General features: G+C 34.7%; 1 protein-coding gene across 1 annotated transcript; it reads left to right on the top strand.

Moving 5' to 3' along the window:
* Positions 1 to 3,563, top strand: TRM5 (zinc finger CCCH domain protein). The gene is made up of 4 exons (XM_079050487.1): positions 1 to 486; positions 581 to 2,038; positions 2,125 to 2,341; positions 2,833 to 3,563. Exons 1-4 carry the CDS (start codon positions 334 to 336, stop codon positions 3,405 to 3,407), a joined length of 2,403 nt encoding a protein of 800 aa, XP_078906613.1. The 5' UTR covers positions 1 to 333; the 3' UTR covers positions 3,408 to 3,563.
* Positions 3,564 to 24,555: the final 20,992 nt, after the last annotated feature.

Here is a 24,555-nt window from a genome sequence, read left to right as displayed (position 1 = left end):
ACTTGTGATTAACAAATCCAACGGAGTAGCAGGCTACCCCACATCGATGTCTCCCGTCACTGACCTCACTTCCTTTGTTCTCCCTTTAAATGAGCAGAAAGCGGGAGTTACAGATAAAGCATAAAGTCCAGAAACACTAGGTGAGAGAGAGAGAGAGAGAGAGAGAGAGAGAGAGAGTAGTGAGAAAAAAGTAATGAGGTGATGAAGTTTTATAAGCCAATGTAAACTGTAAAGTAGCAAAGCTAAGATTAGACTGGAGAGATCTTGCCATTGTGTGTGTGTGTCGGAGGTAGTGAAATATAGTACCTGACCGGGGTTGGAACTCGTCGGAAAATGATGACGGGGCTAATACAAGATCAGAATCTTGAAAAACAGATAGAGAAGCAGATTGGATGCATGTCTGGTTTCCTTCACATCTTCGATCGCCAACAGATTTTGGCCGGTAAACGTATCTACTCCACCACCAAACGCCTCCCTCCCTCCACCGTAAGCTCTTCCTCTTCTTCTTCCCCTCGCTGTATGCATAGATTTCCTACAGTAAAATAAGAAATGACATTAAAATAACTGAAATGTTTTGCAGGGAGTCATGGCGTCACCGGAGCCGGTTAAGTCCGTTCAGTCAACGGCGATAAGAGAAATGAAGAAGCCAGAGCCAGCGCAGGCGGAGGCGGTGGTGGGTGTACCTGAAAGCCCAGACCGCTTCAAACCATCTCCGAAGGCGAATTCCAATGTCTACGAAACAGCAACGCCGCCGAGATCACCATTACCCCTTCCCATGTTTGACCTGAAGGAGGGATCGATAAAAACTTCATGGAAATTCTGCAAAGAAATGCCGAGGCTGTCGCTTGATAGCAGAGCAATGGTAGACTCGAAAGGGAGTCTTTGTCCAATGGAGATACGCATGGACAATGGTAACAACGCCATTGATGAAGCTTACGACAAGCAACGCCGGTCGCCCAGCGTCATCGCGAGACTCATGGGACTCGACCAGTTGCCATCTTCCGATCCACCATCGAGTCCGGAAACCGTCAAGAAACCGGAGCTCCGGCGATCGGCATCTGAATCCAGGGTTCCCAGAGATCTGTTTCATTCCAGATTTATTGACTGCAACAATTCCCAAACCAACCAGTCAAATCTAGCAAACAAACAAGCAGCGGATACAAATCTGACGCACAATACCAGTGTTGGAGATAATGTGTGCAACGTGAGCAGCAGAAACGCTCAGAATGGCAGAGTTATGGAGTCAATGAAATATTCATCAAGAAATCAAAAAACTGAATCTCCAAGAACATCTCAATGGAGATCCCCTCAACAGCGGAGAAGCTTCTTTGATTCGGCGGATTTTTTCCCGGAGCCAAAACAGACGACGGCGCCAATGTATAGTATTTCCGACAAGAACTTGAGGTTAAGAGGACTAGATGAGCAGTCCAATGATCTGGAGTCCCTGAAGCATATTCTCGAAGCGTTGCAACTCAAAGGCCTTTTGCATTCTAAAAGACCTCCAAACAGAGACAGCCAGAAGAACTTCGTATACGATCCGAGTTTTTCTTCCGACGATTCACAAATAGTGCTCATGAAACCGTGGCGCTCCCCTGCATCAGGTCGGAGATTCAGAAACGACTCAGGAGGTATGAATCGATACGCCGGAGAGAGTTTACCGTCAGTCAGTCCAAGAAAGGAACGTGGAGTACTCGATCGGAGCGGAAGAAGTCCGGTCAGAGCTAGAAATTCTAGCGCTCTTAGTAACTCGAAGAATAGTAATACAATTGTCAAGAGAAAGCCATTGAGCGTAGAAACGCAAAGGAGTTTCCATGAATCCTCTGAATCACGAAGAAGTTCGCCGATTAATTCTCCTAAGCTTACACCTAAAAGAAACGGATCCGATTATCAGTCCGTCACAAATCGATCTCCGAGAAGCAGGAAAGCAGCCGGCATCGGTTATTCTAAGGAGAAGATTGGCAGAAGCTTTGTTATGGAGGATGAATCCTCATCGATTTCTGAAAGCACCGGTAGTACAACTTCTCAATCCGATCCAGAGGTATACAGATATGAGATATTTCATTCGGTTAATTATTTCCTATTTGCATTATTATTAACGATTTAGTCTGTTTACCGATTTTACAGAGATCAAAAATGGAGGAATACAGGGAAGGAAAGAGTCTGTTAGAGAGATGTGACAGGTTGCTGCACAGCATTGCAGAGATGAACATCGTCTCCTCCGAGTCACAACCGAGTTCCGGTTCAGTTTTACCAAGTCCAGTCTCTGTTCTTGATCCTGCATTCGATAAGGATGAGTCGTCATCTCCTTCACCAGTTATGAAACGCAGCATTGATTTCAAAGGTACGCAAACAAATGCTCAGAATTCAGAAAACAAATCTTCATTGCGTTCACATGACGTTTCCATGTGGACTCGTGTCCCAACAACTCTCAACCTGTAAACGTGGCGCACTCTGATTAGTTGTCCGCTTCTTTTATTCGTTTCTTTTTGTAAACAATGACGACATCATATAGGCCTATCTTAGCATGCTAACATATAGAAAAGTTAACATGTGCCGTTGGACGTTGGTTGCTGTCACGTGACCAGAGCTGCCTCACCACAGGTGGCTCTCGTCGGCATTCTGACGACGACGGCGTCGTCAAGTCAAATGTCCATTGAATGAGCGTCCGTCATATTAACTGTTATAAAGTCAGTGTTTAAATTTTTGATAGAGACTGCTATCGGTTTTATTTAATTCAGTAATGGTACTTTTCTTCTTCAACATCGATAACACCGATTTCGATTTCGCTTTCGTTTTCCTTGTTTTTCTCAATTAACTGATTTTACTCAACAGATCTTACCGTTGTTGATCTGGAAGACGATATCTGGAGCTCTATAATCTCTCCGGCGACATCAACCAAAGACGAAGACTTCATCTCCGACGATTCTGATTTCGCTTACATCTCGGAAATACTCCGAGCATCAAAATACCTCCCGGATGACTCCAGCGTCTTCTTCTTTTTAGAGAAGCAACAATACTTCAACGGAAACGACACATCAAAAGCTTCCAAACTCCAACGGGAGCTCGTCTTCGACGTCGTTGCCGAAATCCACGACCGGAACAGCCAATTGCCGCCGTGGAAAGCCGTTTCTGAATCCATCAACTCTCTACACCAGATTTGCTCCGAATTTCAAAAAATCCGTGAGCGATTTACTAACGACAACTTGTTGGATCCGATTTGTGGTGTACTGAAAAGAGATCTCGCTGGAAACAATGGCTGGGAAGATCATCCGGTGGAGATGTCGGAAACCGTTCTGTACATCGAACGATTGGTATTCAAGGATTTGGTGAGCGAAACAATCCGAGATCTCGCTGACTTTGCCGCGAAAAGTTCCGTCTTGGCGCCTCGAAGGAAATTGGTTTTTTAAAATAAGTGGGTTTAGTTTAATGTTCCCGCTCTTTTTTTTATAATTTATAAAATCAGCATGTTCACAATATTTTTCTTTTTTTATTGGTAGTTTAATTAGTGTTGGATTTTAAATTAATAACATTAATGAATTATTGTATAACGGTCGTTATTGGGATCTCTCTCTCTCTCTCTCTCTGTGTGTATAAAAAGAGGAGCTGAAAATGATATATGAAGGAAGCATAAATGGATGGAAGTGGCCCCATCTTTCTCAAAGGACATTTGTTAAAATTTACTGACTAATCAGAATTTCAAGTATATTTTGTTTTTAGCTCATTAAATTAATAAAATACCAAAATCAGATTAAAATCAAAAGAGTTATAACCGTTGAAAAATACGTAATTTATGTGTAAAAAGTATTGCAGGTTGTAATAGAGTTCGGATTGTGTTATCCAAATTTTGGTTGATCACATATAAAACGGTTGCCCACTTACCTCGTTTAGAAATTAGAGGTTCCATTTCGTATCAATAGCAATATATCATTTTTTATTTTTTATAAATCATAAAACGGTGTAACTATATATAAAACATTTAAAAGCTTTTAAATAAGTCTAGGGCCGGCCCTAGGGAAGTTCAAGGTGTGCAACCGCACAGGCCCCGAAAAAAATAGGGCCCAAAATCTTGCCAAATTATTATTTAATATTTGTATATATAATATTTGGTTCATATCTAGTTACATATTTCATGTATTTCGTCTGACAAGACGCCTGTCGTTATTTTTCTTTAGACATCACAACCAAGGTTCGAGTCTTTTTCTGGTCTCTTTTCGAAGGCATATATCTTTTTTAATATTTGGCATTACTTCGTGTGCTTCCATTAAATTTTAATTTTTTTTTAGAACGCTAAATCTACACTACTCCTATATTACATGTAATACCACCTATGTCTCCAATAAGACTTGAACCCTCAACCTCTAGGAGGGAGGACAACACCCGGTACCGCTAGGCTAGAAGCCATTTGTATGCTTTAATTACTTTGTATGCTTTCATTAAATGCTCGTTTTTTTCTTTTGAAAAGTTCATTGCATACGCTGCAAAATAATATTGCAAGATTCCCTCTCTCATTTATATATTACTTTATTAAATCATTGAAATTATTTGAAAAAAAAAACTATTTACTCATTTCATTCACTGCTGAGCATTTATTACGCGACCTTATGGAGTATCTGGAAAGCAAGAAACGAACGAATATTTGCTAATAAACGGTTATGTGCTACGAAAGTAGCGGACATTGTCAAATCAACGACATTTCTTTGGGTTAAACATAGAGGTGGTAAAAGAGGCCTAAACTGGACGGATTGGAATATCCTCCCGTTCAAATCATTGTAACTTTCATTTAGTTTTTGTGCTCTTATTTTGTACTTTTACTCCTAGCTCCTTGCTAGGTGTGCTTCGCTTTTTCCTTATATATATATATATATATATATATATATATATATATATATATATATATATATATATATATTTCTCGTTTGCCGGTTCAAAAAAAAAAAAACAAATGTTTCATTAAATTATAATCCATGTCCAATAGCTTTGTAAATTTTTATTACATGTTCCTTTGATTATTTTTTTAATAGATTTTACTAAAGCATATCGTTTGGTCTGTTTAAGTGATTACCATATAATTTCTTAAATACAAACTGGGATTTGATTTAATATCATAAAATAAAGTGAAGAATCAAAAGAATTGGAACAAACAATTATAGAATTTGCGAAATTTGATCGAATATGATTTATTTATTTAAAAAAACGACGTTGTTTTATATCGCTATCTGTATTTAATAAGAAATTTTAGGGTCCTTTTTTATTTTTCGTACAGGGCTTTCAAAATCAATGAACCGGCCCTGAATAAGTCTCACATATTTATTTATATTTTTATGGACATTTTCAACCATATTATATGCATATTAATTAGGAAAAATAGTCAGTGAGAGAAAATGATTATTCATTTCTTATTATTATTTCCGGTCCCAAAATAACTAAATCTATATTAAGATTCAAAATAAACAATTATTTGGAAATAACGATTTTCATATAGATTTTTACATTTATAATTTTTCTCTAAAAAAATAGATTTAATAGTTTTCATATTTCATAATTTTAAAATTAAATTATCAGTATTTTATAAGTTGTAATTTTGGTCTTTTTTTTTCAATTTTATATGTCATTTTATTGATCATAATACAACGAGTGAGAAGACAAACAGGCAACAAGGTGCGCCGCTAAACCTTTTTGTATTGTAAAGACAATTTTTTTGAAGACGATATCCATAAATCGAGGAGATATAACATTGTTATGCATTATCCACTGTACTCTATTAATAAACTCCACTCTGTATTTAAAGTTACGTTTTTAATCGCTTACATAATTTTTTTATTACTTTTGTTTTTATTACTACATAAATTTTCCGTCGCAATACACATAATAACTTAAATACTAGTTTACATTTAAAAATAGTATTAATCGTGATTAATTTACAATCCACTTTTATTTTTCAACTCTATAACCAAAATAATACTCCAAATATATTACTTTTCCATTTTTCTTCAATTTTTTTCAATTTGAAATATTACCCGCTAAATCTATGTAAAACTTTCTTCTTCATTAAAAATATAAATTACTATTTTTTTATAATTTTGTCTAAAATATTTATGTTTTATCAACTATAAAGATTATTTTTCTAAAATAAATAAAACCAAATAAATAATTCTTATAAAACTAGTTCAAATCTAGTGTGTGTATGTCAATTTAAAGTTATATAAAAATATGATGTCATGTTATGATTTATTAGAAAATATAAAGTTACGATTCACTTTTATTTTATAACTCTATCATTTAAACCAAAATAATATTCCAAATGTATTATTTCTCTATTTTTCTAAAATTTTCACAAAAACCCCTTTAAATTACTATTTTTTTTTTAATTTTGTCCAAAATATTTATGTTTTATTAACTATAAAGATTATATTATAAAAAAAATATAACCAAACACATAATTCTTATAAAACTAATTCAAATTAAGTTGGTGTATGTCAATTTAAAGTTATATAAAAATATGATGTCATGATTTATTAGAAAATATAATGTTATTAATAAATTTAAACAATTATCTTATTTAATTATAAAAACATAATCAAACAATCTCTAAATATATAAATTCAAATAACAAAGAGCTTCTAACACAACGGTATCCGATGTTGTCATCCTTATTGAGGTTGAGTGTTCAAATCTCGTCGTGAACATATGTGTTATTAAGAAGTAGATTAGATTTGACGTTCAAAAAAACAAATAAAATAAAATACATATAAACTCAAATCCAAAGGACCAAATATGACAAATAAAATATAAACTTTCTTTATTATGTAGCGAATAGTATTATTTCAAATTTTGAGTAATAATATTTATATTTTATATGTAAAAAAGTATGTTAAATTGTAACTCTAACTTTTTACATAAAAAATAAAGTTATTTTATAAATAAAGTCGAGGTTGACTGGTTGAGATGATCTAACATCTAACTTTTATATTAAACGTAATACAAAAACAAGTACTTTTATTTTTTTGTTATATGCTGTTAATATTCATTGTTAATTGGTTTTATAAAGCAGAATACAAAATTTATAATATCTTTTTTGTCAAATCGTATTCGATATTTGTCTCATTCTAAACGTAACAATGAACTCTTTTTCAATGATGTAATTTTTTAAAATTAATTTTGCTCAAGAAACTGAAAACTGATGGGGATTAAAATAAAATATACAAATAAAACAAAGGGGTGTTACAGAAAATTGCATGATAGCTTAAATGGAAATTGAAATCAAATCTCATAGTGGAGGCACTAAGTAGATTGAATCATATGATTTGTTTGAAAGAGGTGTAATGACATCAAGTGATATTATCCGAAAACATGATAGCTTAAATGGAAAGTCGACCTATTATAAATTATCGAATAAGACATCCAATCAAATTAATATAAACATAACACCTTATGCATGTTACCTACAAAGACATAAGTCATTTAATCAATTCGATTAGGAACATGCATTAGTTTTGTATCAATCCCATCGAATATGACAAGTACCAATTATTCTTATAGTCAAATGAGAGATGAATGTGTTGAAAATGAAACACATACTTTTTTGAGATGATGCAAACTTGCAAAGGCAACAAAACATTCATTTCACGTGGTTGGTCTTTGATCATGAAGAACAATAGGAAAATATCACAAACGCTCCATTATATGCCATATTATTCTTGAAATCATGATTTTTTTTTCCTAAGGTGTGATGATCACATCTCTCTACTCATAGTGAAATTTACAGTATCACTCATAATAAATGAAAGTGAAAATGGTAAGTGTGGTACAAGATAGGAAAAAACTTGCTAAAAGAGAATGATATTGAACAAATTAAACCGAAAATATTAGATATTGCATTTTCAACAAACAAAACTTCACATATCATTATACACAAAAAAAAATTTGATCATTAATGTAATAGCATGATTTTTGTAATTTTACTTTAATGTATTACGGTGGTTAAAAAACATTTTGAGGTTACAACTATCAACTTTCACTTTCCACCTTGAAACTACTTCCAACTAGTTTTGTATAACACACAGTTTTCTAAAAGGAAAGCCAACTTTGAGTTCCTGTATAATAAGTTCAAGGTGAAATTTCGTACCAAAAAAAAAATTACAGATGTGATAATTTCCATTACTTTACTTATAAACTAGATTATAATCCGCGTTAAACGCGGGGGAACACATATCACTTGTAGTAAGGAGCACCCAAGATTTATATTGGTTTTATTCGGTGTTGTTTTAATACAAGTTTTTTACTCTTTCATTTGTTTAACCCCCCATCCATCTATCGAACCTCCTTTGCATCCTCACTCAAGATGCAAAAGCACTAAATATTAGTGTTGATTTGCGACACCAGAAAAATAACATAAACAGTTAAGAAGGTATACAATTGACAAAGTAAAATAACCTAAACAGTTAAGAATGTACATCAATAATTTTGAAAATGGAAAAAACGAAGTTAGTGTCCATCTCAAAAATCACTACACGAATGGTCAAGTTACTAATTATAACCTTCCTAAATTCAAAAAGAAAGAAAGAAAGTAAGTTGCTATTAACATGCATATTAATTCAAAAGTAGCAATAAGATCACCCCAACCCCCCTCCTCCCCCCCCCCAAAAAAAAAAAACCCTCAACCACAGTAACATACACATTAAAACATTATCATAAGCACACCATGTTTAATAAAAGGGATGAAAATGACATTATTTAAAAGAAAAAATAGATATCGACAATCATGTTTTAACTTTTTATCATATTTGGAATACGGTTAAAATAATCATTTTCAACATTTTCAACAACTTAGAGTTAAATTGCTAAACAAATTCCATTTTCCTTCTAATAGCATCATACTTTTAAAGTACAATGTTAGAATTGGGTAAAACAATGTAATTTATTCAAAGTACAATTGTTATTTTAAGATTATATTCCAAAATTAAAAAAAAATAAAAATAAAAATAAAAATAAACTTATTTTGTTTTATAGCAAGAAACAGTAAAAGTCAATGTATTTTTTTGCAAAACAATAGCAACATGAACCATTCACATCAATAATAAGTTTATTACAATGAATTTTCAAAGTATTTCGGGTCATGCTAAGTGGGATTCATCACAGAGATATAACTAAAGAAGAAAGTGGTATAATAACATATGATGCCATAATAAGGAAAAAATGAAAGTACAATTAGTATAAAAGAAAATGGTAAAATTGTCATTAACCGTAATTAAGACTATTCAAGGAAAGAACATTTGTTCATTTGATACAATATATCATCGGATGACTGTGTCATGAAATCTAGTACCTCATGATTCCTAAAAGTAAAAAAAGAAAGAAGCAAATCTCACTGCCACAAACTCTACAAATATATCAACACCATCTTTAATAGTCATCACTTTCTTCCATTTGCGATCTTTTACATCCTCTACACAACACAAGAAAATACACATTCACCATCTTTAATCATTACATTTGACTTACTACTCTTGAAATGTAAAACATTTTTATATTGAAATATATGTATAATGAGGGTATTTTAGTCGACATGAAATTAAATGAAATTGAATTGAAATGTAGGCTTAAATTGAATTACATCTATTTGGCAACCAAAAACGCCTGAAATTCCACCTACCCTTAGAAATGTTGAAATACATCCTGTATGAAAATCGTAGTGGTGACAGAACTGAATTCCATCGATTTGGCAACCAAAACCAACCATGGAATGGAATCCATCATTCCAATTCCATTGGATTCTGTCGGAAATCAACGAACCAAACATGTGCATACCTGATCCAAAACAAAAAGTAACATCTTAAAACAAATTATAACATCTTTTCAAATACCACAGAACAATTAGTAATATCGACCCATATACCTAATATGTACAACAATTTAGTCATAGTACAACGGTGTAAATGCGTAATCCTTAAATAATCATATTGCTTGCACATCTGGTAAAAAGAGTGGAAATGAAAGCATATTGCTTAAGTAATTACTTGCAAAGTCACCAAGTATAACATGAGTTCATACAGATTTGTATTACCATTTGAATCCCTATTGAGAACTATAAATAAGATTTCATCTCAAAGTTGGAACCACCAACTATAAGGCTCATTTCCTCTTATATTTGTATGAATTTTGACCCATTTGCAAGTGTTCCCTAGTGTGATTATAAAAACAGAGTAAAAGAAGAGACTTTTACTACCTGAGATAAAATAAATGGAAAAGTCTTTGGGATTACAACAATTGCTTTGAAGTTGTCTGGAGCAACGTTTGGACTTTTGTCATGCTTCTTTTTTAATGATGTTGCCTGCTAGTCCTACTTGTAGAATACAACGACCTACAATTAAACCGAAATCATGATGAGATAAAATAATAAAAATATTGATTTTAAGAAATTTACAAAGGATAATTCTACACTGTTTTTTGAGTTTCCAAGAAGCTCATTATAAACAAAAATAGTCAAAGAAGTCATGGATTAAAAATTCGAATATATATTGCCTTTTATAAAATTATCTTTCTTATTTTCAACTTTAAGTTAATTTACATGTCAAAGTGAGACAATAGTAATATAGCAAATATAAAAGAAACATATATCATTCCAATTTAAGTTAATTAACCTATATATCACGTATAATTAAGGTATGGAAATCAATAATTCTATCATGGAATACAAACGTTCTTACATGCAGGTTTTCCGATTTTCCTTGGAATCAAATCGAAAACCGAAGGACCGAAATTCATTATATTGAAGAACCATCATCAGACCTACTAACGGTATGCGGTTCGGTTCGTCCCCGGTCCAGGATCAATTCTGAGTGCTTAATGCTTCATATTGTAAACAGTTTTATTACCTTCTTGCTTTTCCATCACCAACCCAACAATGGACCACATGTTGGCCAATATAAACCCCCAGAATATGATTGAATCCAAAATCATCTGACCAAAAAGAACATTAAATTATTTTCATTTAATATAAAATATGATACTACATGGAATTAATATCATTTACCCAACCCAACATACTTTGATTAAAAAATGACCATTTTGCCCCTTGGTCATACAGAAATAGCCACACACACACAGAGAGAGATGGTGTCAATGATGTAAGAACATAGGAAAACTCTACTGAAAATTGAAGGAATGGTTCCAATTTACATTAGGTATGAATGTTAAGTGCAATTTTTTTCACATGGAAATCCAAATATGAATACCACAAGGATTTAATTGCATTATAATTAGTATAAATACATATTGTAATTAATCAACTATTCTTTCATTTACTGTTAGTCAATTGAAAAAAAAATTATAAAGAAAGAACAACAGATTGACTTTTAGAAAGAAATGGATTCTTTTGAACAACAGCTTGACTTTTAGAAAGAAGTGTCTAATGAAAGAAAACTTGAGATTCTGTAATTAATTGTTGAGAAAAATGGAGAAATAATAATAATGTTGAAAATGTGAAATGTTAAAATGTATGAAATGAAATCAATACATGGAGAATTTGGTTTTGGTGTTTTCAAATACTTGTTCAGCAATAACTGCTCCATTTCCATCTGCCTTTTTAATCTCCATATGAGCCTTTTGATAAAATCCAGTGCCTCTTAATGCATCTACAATGAAATCATCAAACCCAATTGCAATTGCTGCTTATGCTTTTGCCCCATAAACCAACCTCTGCATTCACATAAATAAACTAAATAACGGATATGTTTTTGGATTTTAGGGGTAAAATGGTCATTTACACTCTTTGTTAAAGCAGAACGTAAAAGGTTGTAGTGTTGTAACTTTACTCTCATTTTTAGACAAAAGGGTAAAGATGTCATTTGGATTAGAGAGGAAAATGCACCTTGATTCTTGAAAGATGAATGGCACCAAAGCACATAGGACAGGGCTCACAAGAGGCATAAATCTCACAATAAGAGAGCTCAGTTTGGTTGAGTTTTTTACATGCCTGGAATACATGGTGTAAAAATAATAATTAGTAAAAAACTATCTAGCAATGATAAAAAAAATACTAAATTCACAAACTGTGAAAGTTTGACCTTTGAAAGTAATATTTATCAACCACACATTAACAAAAGAGGGTTATTCAAGAAATGGCTTAAAGGGTATATTCATCATTTTATAAAAATTGAAATTTCAGCGGAATAACCAGAAGACACCAGACTAATCACAAGTATTTTGATATGAGTGATATTGATTTAAAGAAGATAAGGAATGCTGGAGCCTGTCATTTTAATTATGCGTATTTGTCCAAGGGGTATTTTGGTCACATTGTGGATGGTATTCTTTTCATTGAGCTTATCCGCTTCATGTCGCTGTTCCGGACGCTCATACAGGGGCATTTTCATCAAAATTTTAATAGAATTCTTTTATATTCTATTGCATTTTCTTGTTATATTCCTGGTTTTTGGAAATTAAAGATCGCTGCTTATTCCCTTTGGTTTGCTTCTCTATTAATTTCGGAATCAAGCTTCTAGTCCAAAGCATGAAACCCATGACAATGAGCCAGAGACCTTGGAAGAGTACGCTAATGGACCTTATGAAGCTAACTATGAAGCTTTTTTGGTAGACAATGCCCATAAGGGTAGTGATAAAAGATATAAGAATTACTCTTTCTTCTTTGGAAATCTACCATTTTTCCATGTGCAGCTACAATTGCAGCTTCTCGGGCCTGCATCCAAATTTAACGATCAAAAAAGCAATAATGGAATAAAAAGGGTTACCCAAATAATCCTTCTTGAACTGGAAGTGAAACACATTAAGATTACAACATGATGTATGTCGCTTTGCAAGTGACGACGTCGTTCCAGAAGCTTTCCGATTGTGTGTTGCCATCGACATCAATCAATACATCAAGAAACACAGAAAAGAAAAGAAAGAAGAAAGGAACCCTAGAAACAAAACCCTAAAATTCAACGGCGCTTTGTGAATGCCCCGAGCTTCATCATCAACAGGAGGATCATGACTGGAGAAATCAATCCATTGAGGAGCGTTAATGTCTTCATAAAGTATGTCCTTTTCGAACTTCAAATCCTTCCAATCGATCACAGCTACATCCATTGATGGATTAGAGAGAGAAAGAGAAAAAGAAGAAGAAAATGAAAAAGAAGAAGAAAATGACTTCATGTCGATATACGCTCTTGATTAGAATGAAATTAGGATTAGGAATGAAAAGTAAGAAGGAAGTTACCGTGCGTATTTTGGTCTATATGTCAGCAAAACGTATTTTGGTCTAGGATGATGTCATCAAAATAATCCAAAGGTGGAGATCTAAAGAGTGAAATATAATCAAGGGTCCTTGTTTCTTCATTTTAGAATTTAAAGTTCTCTTTTAATAATATTTAGAGATGGATTATATTTCATCATTATTTGTTCAAAAGGAAAGTTTCCAAAAATTTAGATTGAATACTGTATTATTATAAAAATAATATGATTTTTGTCATCATATCGAATAAATTATTGTTTATAAACTAATATTAAAATGGCAATTTTAACTCGTTAATCGTTATGCGGTTCATTCTACCAACAAAAGTGAAAGTGAAATTTTAGATTGGGAGACACAAGTACAAGGTATGCCTGAGAAATAATGTGTGCATGAAAAAAGCCCATTGACTGAGCCCATCTCTTAAGACGAGTTGTTTTAAAATCTTGTGTGGTAGGCCATGCGATTCATATCATGTTTTAGGTAACAAGGACAAAATGAGTAACATGTAATGTTGGGAAAAGCAATGCAATGTGACTTTTCATCATATACTTACACATGATTAAAAACAACACCACATCCAAATGGTGGATATCATTGATGTCATTTGCCTTAATATTGTTAGGTTTTAATAATATATTTAAGCAAAGTACAAGTAAAAAAGAATGTACTTTCGGCAATACTAGTTTTATAAAACATAATTTCAAAATCATCAGAGCATTCCTTTGGTGAAGATTAACTTTTTGTTAACCATGTCTCAAGCATTTTAAATATGTTTTATTATTATTATTATTATTATTATTATTATTATTATTATTATTATTATTATCAATTGAAACTATGTTTTCCTTAACAACATGTAAGCTCAAGGTTGAAAATTGTAGATTCGAATTTGTGTTAGTGATCGTCGCCAGGCCAACTTAACGGTGATAAAGATTAAAAGTATGTTGATTTCATGTTTATGTTTTCAAGATACTTTTGTATTATTTAATGAATTCTAAACAATGCTTTCATTAATCACATATGGTCTTATTTATACAAGGAGGATATTTGTCTATATGAAAAGTAAAGGGTAAATACGATTACATGATAAACATAATAAATACAAATAATATATTGATAAGATATATCACTAATAGTCTCTGGTGGTTGAAACCGGATATTGTCACAAAACTCGTCAAACAAAACTCTAGATAGACTATTTGTAAAGATGTCAACAAGTTGATACTGGGAGGGAACATGTAGAACCCATAGCTCTCCATTGACAACTTTTTCACATATAAAATGAATTTTCATTTCTATATGCTTGGTGTGTTACCACACAAGAGAATGGATGCCTTTGTGAGAGTACAATGCAATTCAAAACAAAAGATTCAATATTCAACATGCTTTGGTGACAATGTTGGGAACCCTCGATTAAAACGTCCTAAATTTCAAATCATTTTTTTTATTTAATATTAAAAACACTTGTTCCCATTACAACTTCACAGATCTAAATAAAACCATTTGATTCAAAATATTGATCAGACTATAGGCACAAGAGTTATTAAGTACGGAAATCTCCAATGGATAAGATGCAATCAAGCCGCGTCATTCCTTTGTTACCAGAAAACCTGTAACAATTTAAATTTAAAACTATAATCATAAAGCTCAGTGAGTTTCCCAAGATACCATATATCAATACGGGCCTCGCCCAACATACATAATGGGCCTCGTCCAATAACATATAAACGAGCATTGCCCAGGATCTCACCCAATAAACATATAAACAGGCGTCACCCAATAAACATATAAACAGGTCTCGCCCAACATGCATAACAGGGCTCGACCAACGAGTCTCCCTTAACATATGTAACATATATGCAAGTGTCACAAAGACAACCTATCATCCTACATAGTATAGTGAGAAGACTCACCTAAGCTAATCAAAAGAAGCCCAACAACAACTTCGGAAAAAATAACTACCCAAGCTACCTAATGTCATTTGAGACTACTTCTTAGCCAAATACTCAATTCTACTCAAGTTTGACCAAGAGTAAAAATGGTCAAAAAGTCAACAATCAACAGTCAAAGTCAACAGTCAACCAACATTGGTCACCGAGCCGCGGCCGAACCTCTTGACCACGTTGTGGTCACAAAAAGACAAAACAGTCGGGCTGCTTGGCTGAAAAAAGACGCATATCAGACTTCCAAAAACAACCGCGTCGCGGCCAAGAAGGCGCGTTGCGCCGTGGCCAAACTTATATCCTTAAAAACGACTTAACACATTAAGTTCATGCCTCTAACTCTCATATCTAGACCACACAAGTGTCTTAATGGATAAAGTTTCCAACTTTATGCATTCTAAGGCTCCAAACAACCAATATCTAAAACCCCAAATCAAGAAATGTCAAAGAATGCATCTTTCTTCATGCATGGAGAAAAAGAGAGCATGCAAGCACTCAAAGCTCACCCCAAAAGATCATATCTGAAGTAAACATGACTCTAAGCTTATGGAGCTATCCAAAATCCATAGATCAAGCCATAAAGGGACCACAACTACATACTCGAAAGCGTGCCCCATTTCGAAGTGGTATTGTTCACTCCCAGCTTTGAACAAATCGAAATCATTCGCATCACTTTGCTTCTGTGAAGAAAGTCTCATGAAAATCACATTAAACTTGATGCACCAATGAATGATTGGAGTCCACTTGCTACACAACATATCCATATTGCAATATTGCTATTTCTTCAAAATCGCATGAAATTTTCCGAGCACGGCTTCCCAAAAACCAATTCTCCTCATATCATTTCCTACAACTGGATTTTTGGAAGTCTCGCACCACGCCACTGCCAACGCATACTCCTCCTCTGGTTTCCACCATAGTGCAACTCCTTCTTCACTTTCCACGATCGCTTTCCCTTTCTTTTTCCCTTTCCCTTTAGCTTTCTGACTACGCTTGTGTTTCGGGAACCGTATCTTGCGTTGGTTGTGTAGGTGGTGACTCTGTGGTTGTTTGTGGCATGGAAGCAAACATATTGAAAAGATTTTGTTGAAGGCTTGGGTTTTGTTGCATGTAGGACGATTTTGGAAATTGTATTGGGGGTCAGGTGAGATTGAAATAGTTTCTTGAAAATGGTATTTGTGGACAGTTTTGAGAGTTGAGGAAGTTTATATAGCTTTCGTATTATGCGAACTTCATCAGAGCGGATGTGTTTGTGTTTGGAGGAAGGGTGTTCGAGTTTTGCTCCATAGTTTGGTTGAAAGAAAATGTGATTGATTTTTATAAATAAAATGAGAAAAAGATTAAGAATGGTGTAGTTAAAAAAAAGTGGGTATATATGTGTATTTATATGTAAAGTGAATAGATAAAATATAATTTTTTTTAATTACTTTTTGATCGTTCCCAACGTTCATTTCCTTCGAAAATCGGCATTACGAATCGTTACCATGGCAATGGGAGGCAACCCAACGGACCTTAATGGCGTAGAGCCTATGGGGCGGTGTTCGCGCGTTATAACACCATTATGGGCGTTCCACGTAGACAAAAACGAGCTTTAACCGCCCCACACCCAATAGTCTTATGGGGAAATATGTAAATTTGTGAAGTTAATTAGACCAAAATTGTTTGCTTTAGATGTATGGTAATAATGATCAGTTAAGGAGGCCAAGAAGAGCCTATGAGATGCAATGGATCAAGTTAACATTTTTTGATAAATTGTTACACTAATCTTATTAGAAGCACTATGATTATTAAAAGCACTATGGTTAAAATAAATTGGAATGGTTAGTTACCAAAATGAACCATGATTATTTCTCAATGATAAATTTTGTTTTTTAGTTCATTACTAATTTTTAATATAATTTAGCCTCTTCAAAATTTGAAGTTGAACTCTTGATAGCTCGGATGCAACATAGGCATGCGAGATGTAAGTCATGTTGTTGTATTATCTGATACTGGTGGTGGCTAGATGGTGTGAATCGGTTCAGATGAAGGAAACTTGGAGTGGTGTCCAAGTAATTCTACTCTCCTTGAGGAATAAGGAAAGTCTAGGTGTTTTCATATCAAAATCCTAGTTTAATACTAATATGTAATGTTTAGTATAAAAGACCGAGAGATAGGATCTTGTATAGATTTATCAGATTGAAGTTTTTTCGAGTTATGTTTCTTCAGTAAAGTCAGAAGTGAGTTTTGGCTTTCTTGTTCTCTGTTTGCTTTTCTTTTTAATTTGGTGAGTCACCAAGGTAGAAAACATGTCATGTTGTACTTCTTCCATCATCAACATCCACATTGTGACTGCTATCACTATAACCTATCAAGCATCTATATATACAGTAGCTTTGTCTTCATGTGAAGTTGAGTTCATGGCAGCTACTGCAGCTGTGTGTCAGGCAGTTTGGTTAAGGGAGTTGTTAGTTGAGCTGACAGGAATGAAGAAACAGAAGGTGCTGATTCGCATAGACAACAAATCAGCAATTGCACTGTCAAGTAATCCTGTCTTTCATGGAAGAAGCAAACACATTCACATTCGATTCCACTTCATTTGAGAGCGTGTGGAAAACGAGCAAGTGATTGTTGAGCATGTTTCGGGAGATAAGCAACGAGCATATCCACTTACGAAGGCCTTAGCTCGAATAAGGTTCTCAGAGATGCGAGCGTTGCTTGGCGTGCAAAAATTACCCTCGACTCAGAAATTCAGGGGGTGATTGTTGTTGAATTATCTGATACCGGTGGTGGCTAGATGGTGTGAATCGGTTCAGATGAAGGAAACTTGGAGTGGTGTCCAAGTAATTCTACTCTCCTTGAGGAATAAGGAAAGTCTAGGTGTTTTCATATCAGAATCCTAGTTTAATACTAATGTGTAATGTTTAGTATTAAAAAACCGAGAGATAGGATCCTGTATAGATTTATCAGATTGAAGTTTTTTCGAGTTATGTTTCTTCAATAAAGTCAGAAGTGAGTTTTGGCTTTCCTGTTCTCTGTTTGTTTTTCTTTTTAAGTCACACACTTAAGTTGCATATGTTCATGCATCTTGTTTAATGTTTAGTATAAAAAACCGAGATATAGGATCCTGTATAGATTTATCAGATTGAAGTTTTTTCGAGTTATGTTTCTTCAATAAAATCAGAAGTGAGTTTTGGCTTTCCTGTTCTCTGTTTGCTTTTCTTTTTAAGTCACACACTTAAGTTGCATATGTTCATGCATCTTATGTAGGCCACTTCAAATAGATTTTGGAAAGTCGCTTATTAAAATTGTTTTCAAATAACTAAAATCGGATGGCTTATGCGACTTGTACGGGTCGTATAGCAACTCATGTCTATACATCCCCCCCCCCCCCCTAACCGGATAATCAGAGCATTATGATTTGCTGAATGTGCATTTGTCACTAGTTAAAAAGATAAATGAAACATAAAAATTAGTTCAAATCGTATGAAGGGGAGTTTGTGCTCGACAAGAGTTACCCAAAAAAATAAAGGCCTATGGACGATCGTACAAGGTGTTGTGAAGAAGGTACTATAAAAGTTAGGTCAAATTTTAATGAAATATGTCATCTTTTCAATCAGTTAGAATTTGAAAACTTTGGTGGGGCATTGCTTTATAAATAAATAAATAAATTTCTAAATATTGATGGGATGTAAAATTAATATATTTTTAATTTATTTTCGTATTGAGGAAGAGACAATTAAAAAAAACATATGTCTAGTAGGTTTAGAAATAAATTACGGCTCTCACTTTGTTAGCATAAAGTTATTTTTTTGGATAATAAACTTTTGATTTTATTATAAGTTTATATCTTTAATAAGCTGTTAAATATTGATTTGTAAAAAACTAGGTTTCTTAAAATACAACTATATTTTCTGAATAATATAAGTATTGTTTAAGAATGGAATTTAGGATATTATATTATCACACTTAGGCATTTCGGTATGGAGATGATTCTACACGTAAAATCCGACGTGGAAGGGCTAATTCACACGTTAACACCATCATATTCGTCCGTAGTTGTCTTGTTGATTGGGTGACTTCATGGGTCTTCCCGGACATTTCTCCCTTCGTCTTCTTCTTCTCTCTTCTTCTTCGTATCTCATCTCTCTACACGTGAACACCGTCCCCTTAAGTTGTAATGGTGTTGGTTGAGGGGTGTTCTGATGAGTGGCTATGTCTTCACGCATATCCATACTAGATAGCCTTATAAATTATAATCGTTTAATAACAATGAGTCAGTGACGACCCTTAGTTGGTGATATTTGAAAAGACGTGCACATGGAAGGAAAAGAATAAATATGCTACTTCCATAATCTCATTTGGCTAATGCATTTCACATTAATTTAGATATGAAAATTAACAAATAAGGTCCATAAAATCCTAAATATTTATTTAGTGATAAAAAAAACAAAATTTAAAAGTCAAAATCCACTAATAATTTTGCCAAAAGTTGGGTTTGTTTGTATAGATGGGCCGGGAAATAGGTCGGGGATGGGTCGGGATAAACCCAATTTCCAAAAGGGATAATGACTTGATAGGGTAAGATACTTTTTGAAATGTACACATTTAGTCCTTATTCTTTTTTTTTTTTTGTAAAATAAACTCTTATACTTTATTTTTTGTAACAATGCAATCCTTGTGACCGGCTATACCCGGTATACCGGTCATATACGAATTTTCTTTTAGGGAAAATGACTTGATAGGGTAAGATACTTTTTGAAATGTACACATTTAGTCCTTATTCTTTTTTTTTGTAAAATAAACCCTTATACTTTATTTTTTGTAACAATGCAATCCTTGTGACCGGCTATACCCGGTATACCGGTCATATACGAATTTTCTTTTAGGGAAAATGACTTGATAGGGTAAGATACTTTTTGAATTGTACACATTTATTCCTTATTTTTTTTTTGTAAAATAAACCCTTATACTTTATTAATATGTACACATTAGGTCATTTTCACCGGATTCTACAGGTTTTGCTGATGTGGAAGCACAAGTGGCACTAAATAGCAATTAATTAGCTTAGTCACCGGAGGTGGGTGATCCTCCAGCAACAAGAAAAGGGCGGCGACCCTTCTCTTTTTCGTCTCTCTTCCTTCCGGTCGAACAGCAACAGCCAAACACCCTTTACCTGTTGTGTTTCTCCGACCTGTCTCTCTTTGCCTCCATCTTTGAGATATGTTGCCAGAAAAAAGAAGAAAGAATCGACGAGGGGGCTACCAGAGCAGCTCCTCGCCGCCAACTACCGTCTCTACTTCCTCCTGCCTCCCCCTTTGACCTTGTTGTTTTTGCCATTATTCCTCCTTGCTACCAGTGATGTGTAGGAACACACAAAGGAGTCGCCGGAGATCGGGGTTCTCCCTCTTTTTCATGATGAATAAAAGTTGGAAAAATCTCGTTGTGGATATGTGGATGCCACCTGGGTATTTCATTTCAACAAAATAAAAGAAAGGGAAAATGACTTGATAAGGTAAGATACTTTTTGAAATGTACACATTTAGTCCTTATTCTTTTTTTTTTGTAAAATAAACTCTTTCACGTCAGCAAAACCTGTAGAATCCGGTGAAAATGACCTAATGTGTACATATTAATAAAGTATAAGGGTTTATTTTACAAAAAAAAATAAGGACTAAATGTGTACATTTCAAAAAGTATCTTACCCTATCAAGTCATTATCCATTTCCAGAAGCATGGGATTTGATTCCTTATACTCGTAGCGGATGGGAATTACCAAAGTCTGTCTATTCACGACCTATTTTCATCCCTACCATGAACATATGGGATAAGATAAATCATAATAATAATGTAGTTGCAATAATAACAAAAAAAAACTATTTAGACTCTAATGTGATATTTTATCTATAAATTATCAGATTTTCACTATTATGATTTATGAAAACATGCAAGGAGAGTCAAATAAATGATTAATTGAGTAATATGTCGACCAAGACTCTAAGAGCAGATTAAACCATTAGTCAATTTCATGTCTGATCAAATTACTTACACTTATGGTGCCAAGTCAATAATGGGCTTGGGTCCTATGTCAATTGTATCATCTTGGAAAAGAAAATGAGAAACTAAGGATACCCCACTATTCAAAAATAAATGTCATAAAAACAAATTTTGAAAATTAAAAGACAAAGCTATACGTTTACAAAACAAGGACAAGCATGGGGCCCTTGCCTTCTCAACAGGATACATAGTCACATGCCTAGCTTATACATTAACACTTGTACCTTTCTAGTATTTCATTCAGCCTTTCTATACTACAATTCTAGTAAAAATGTATTTTGTTCGATTCCGTTCCATGTGAACTGTAAATAAAGTGGTGTCGTCTTCGCTCTTCACTATGTGTATTGGGTTGGAACCTGAACCAGCACAACTAAACTGATAAATAAACATAAAGTAGAAAGTTCAAAGTTCAAAACCACATAATAATATAATAAAAAATTTCATTACTCTGAATCCTCATTCAAAGACTCTTTTGGTCGACAATATGTAGTTGAGGTTTGTAAACATGTTCTGTCAAATCAACATGAAGGTCCTGATGTGTATCTTGGTTATGTATATTCCATTATGTTTGATACGTATTGTATAACAACTTCTACTCGTTTATAGGTGTTAGTCAATGGTCGACAAAGTAATGAGGAAAGTAAAAGGCATGTGGAAGACTTGAACGTTGGAAAAGGGGACGTTGCTAATTTTTCTCATTTTTTCTATTTTAGTTCATCTATTTAATAACTTAGGTTTAGCTTCATAATAATCAGTCGAAAAAACACTTTGTACAACACTGAACTCATTCAGTTGTTAGTTTCATCATTCAATTAAAATTAAGCATCCGAATGTCATTTCTTTGTTTGTTATTTCCTGTTTGATTGGCTTGATCACTAACATTTGGTATCAGAGCTTGAGGTTCTGATCAGTTTGTATGCCCAAAATCCTTCGATTCAACACCATGACAGTTGCATCCTCATCCAATCCGCCCAAAGACAGCCCATTCCATCTCCAATGCCCGATGTTGACCTTACTACAATACATGGTCGAGTAAGATGGAAGCCATCGTGGATGCCCATGGGTTATGGGATGCCATCGAGTGACCAACTGGTGTGGTTGTGGACGAGAAAAAGAGCAAGCAATCTCGAGCTGCCAAGAAGAAGACAACCAAAGAAGTGTGGGACTCCCTAAATTCATGGTATGTGGGTGCAGAATGAGTCCAGAAAGCAAGGTTACGGATATTGGAAAGTGAATTTCAAGCACTTCAAATGAAAGATACAGAGACCGTAGATGATTATGCATGGAAGATATCAGCCATGATCTTAAAGTTTGGAAGTTCAGGGACGACATTGGATGATGAGGAACTTGTACGAAAATTGTTCGATATCGTCCTCGAAAGATTCATAAACCCGGTGGCATCGATTGAACAAAGTTCAGATATGGAATCCAAGTCATTCGAAGAAGCAATTCGGCATCTAAAGGCATATGAAGATCGGCTTCGACTCTAGAAGGCAAGCACACTAATTGATAATGCTTTGTTACTTGCCAAGGCAGAAAGCTTATCTGCTCATCGAAGTCCAAGCAAGTCAAACACAACGGGGGGTCGAGGAAGAGGTGGAAGTAACAACAGAGGTGGAAGAGGCAACTCACGAGGACGAGGGTCGACTCGTGGTAGAGGTGGGCGTTGGGGTGGCGACTCACGACAAGAAACAAGCAATTACAACAAAAATCCTCGTGACAAGAGTCACATAAAATGTTTCGAGTGCCAAGAATTTGGTCACTTTGCTTCTGAATGCAAAGCAGAGAAGCAACAGGACCAGGAGGTGAATTTGGCTGCAGATGATGATGAAACAACATTGTTGTTGACTGTATGTGGGAAAGGAATACATATATGGTCCTCTTGAATGAAGAAAAGGTGTACCCAAGCCAACTAAAGGAAAATGATGATGACAACATGTGATACTTAGACAACGGGGCTAGTAACCATATGACTAGATCCAAGGTTCTATTTGCAGAGCTTGATGAAAAGGTGATTGGGCACGTACAATTCAGAGATGGCTCTAAGGTTCAGATCCAAGGAAAGGGTACACTACTGTTCTATTGTAAAAATGGCGACCAATTTGTCATTCCAGATGTATACTACATCCCAGCCCTACATAGCAACATAATCAGTCTGGGGCAAATGACTGAGGAAGGGTATGATATAAGAATGAAGAAAGAATTCCTAAGAACGTATGATGAGACAGGTTGATTAGTCATGAAGGTAAAAAGATAGAAGAATAGGCTCTATTAAATAAAAATCACACCTGGGAAACCTGTATGCTTGGCCATGAGCATAGATGATGACTCGTGATTATGGCATGCACGTATGGGTCACACAAACTTCAAGATGCTTGAGGAGATGACACGAAAGGGAATGGTGACAGGTATGCCCCAGTTAACTCATCCATCACAGGTGTTTGAAGGTTGTATGATAGCCAAGAAAGCAAGACAAAGCTTCCCAAAAGCGACCCAGTGGAGAGCTAAAGAACCACTCCAGTTGTAACACTCAGACATGTGTGGCCATATCACACCTACAACAAAAGGGAGGAAATCAATACTTTTTATTGATAGTGGATGACTATTCACGATACATGTGGGTGTATCTACTTAAAACCAAAGATGAGGCCTTCAATATGTTCCAGAAATTCAAGCTACAAGTCGAGAAGGAGAGCAGTCATAAAGTCAAAATGTTAAGAACTGAATGTGGGTGCGAATTCAACTCTAATCAATTCTTGGAATTCTGTGAGCAGGCTGGAGTAAAAAGGAAATTGACGACACCACACACGCCACAGCAGAATGACGTTGTGGAACGTCGCAATAGAAAAATCTTAGAGATGACAAGATCCTTGCTCAAGGGCATGGCGGTACCAGACCAGTTTTGGGGTGAGGCGATGCGACACTCTGTTTATTTGTTGAACAGAACTGATACAAAGGCACTTAAGGAGGTGATACCGTATGAGGCTTGGAAGGGCTCTAAGCCTTCGATTGCACACCTGAGGGTTTTTGGGTGTGTGGGATTTGTCAAGAAGCTACGTGGACTAACTGAGTTAAGCGATCAGATTGAAACAATGGTGTATTTGGGAATGGAAGAAGGAACAAAGGGATATCGATTATACAATCCCAGCAATCGACGAATCGTAGTGGCAAGGGACGTCGTCTTCGACGAGGCAAAACGTTGGGCCTGTAATGATGAAACAATGGGGGAGCCCCTTATAGCACCCTATTGGACCAATGTTGTGGTCAATGTGACAGCCCAATCGTAACCGGCCCAAGAACTCGAACAAACAGACAACGTGAATGAAGACCCATTAACGCCGTTAA

The sequence above is a fragment of the Lactuca virosa genome, chromosome 5 (genome assembly GCF_052849685.1).
Source record: "Lactuca virosa cultivar CGN04683 chromosome 5, Lactuca_virosa_CGN04683_v6, whole genome shotgun sequence".
Taxonomy (NCBI): Eukaryota; Viridiplantae; Streptophyta; class Magnoliopsida; order Asterales; family Asteraceae; genus Lactuca; species Lactuca virosa.
Note: the sequence above shows the minus strand (reverse complement) of the source record. Positions and strands in the feature narration are given on the sequence as shown.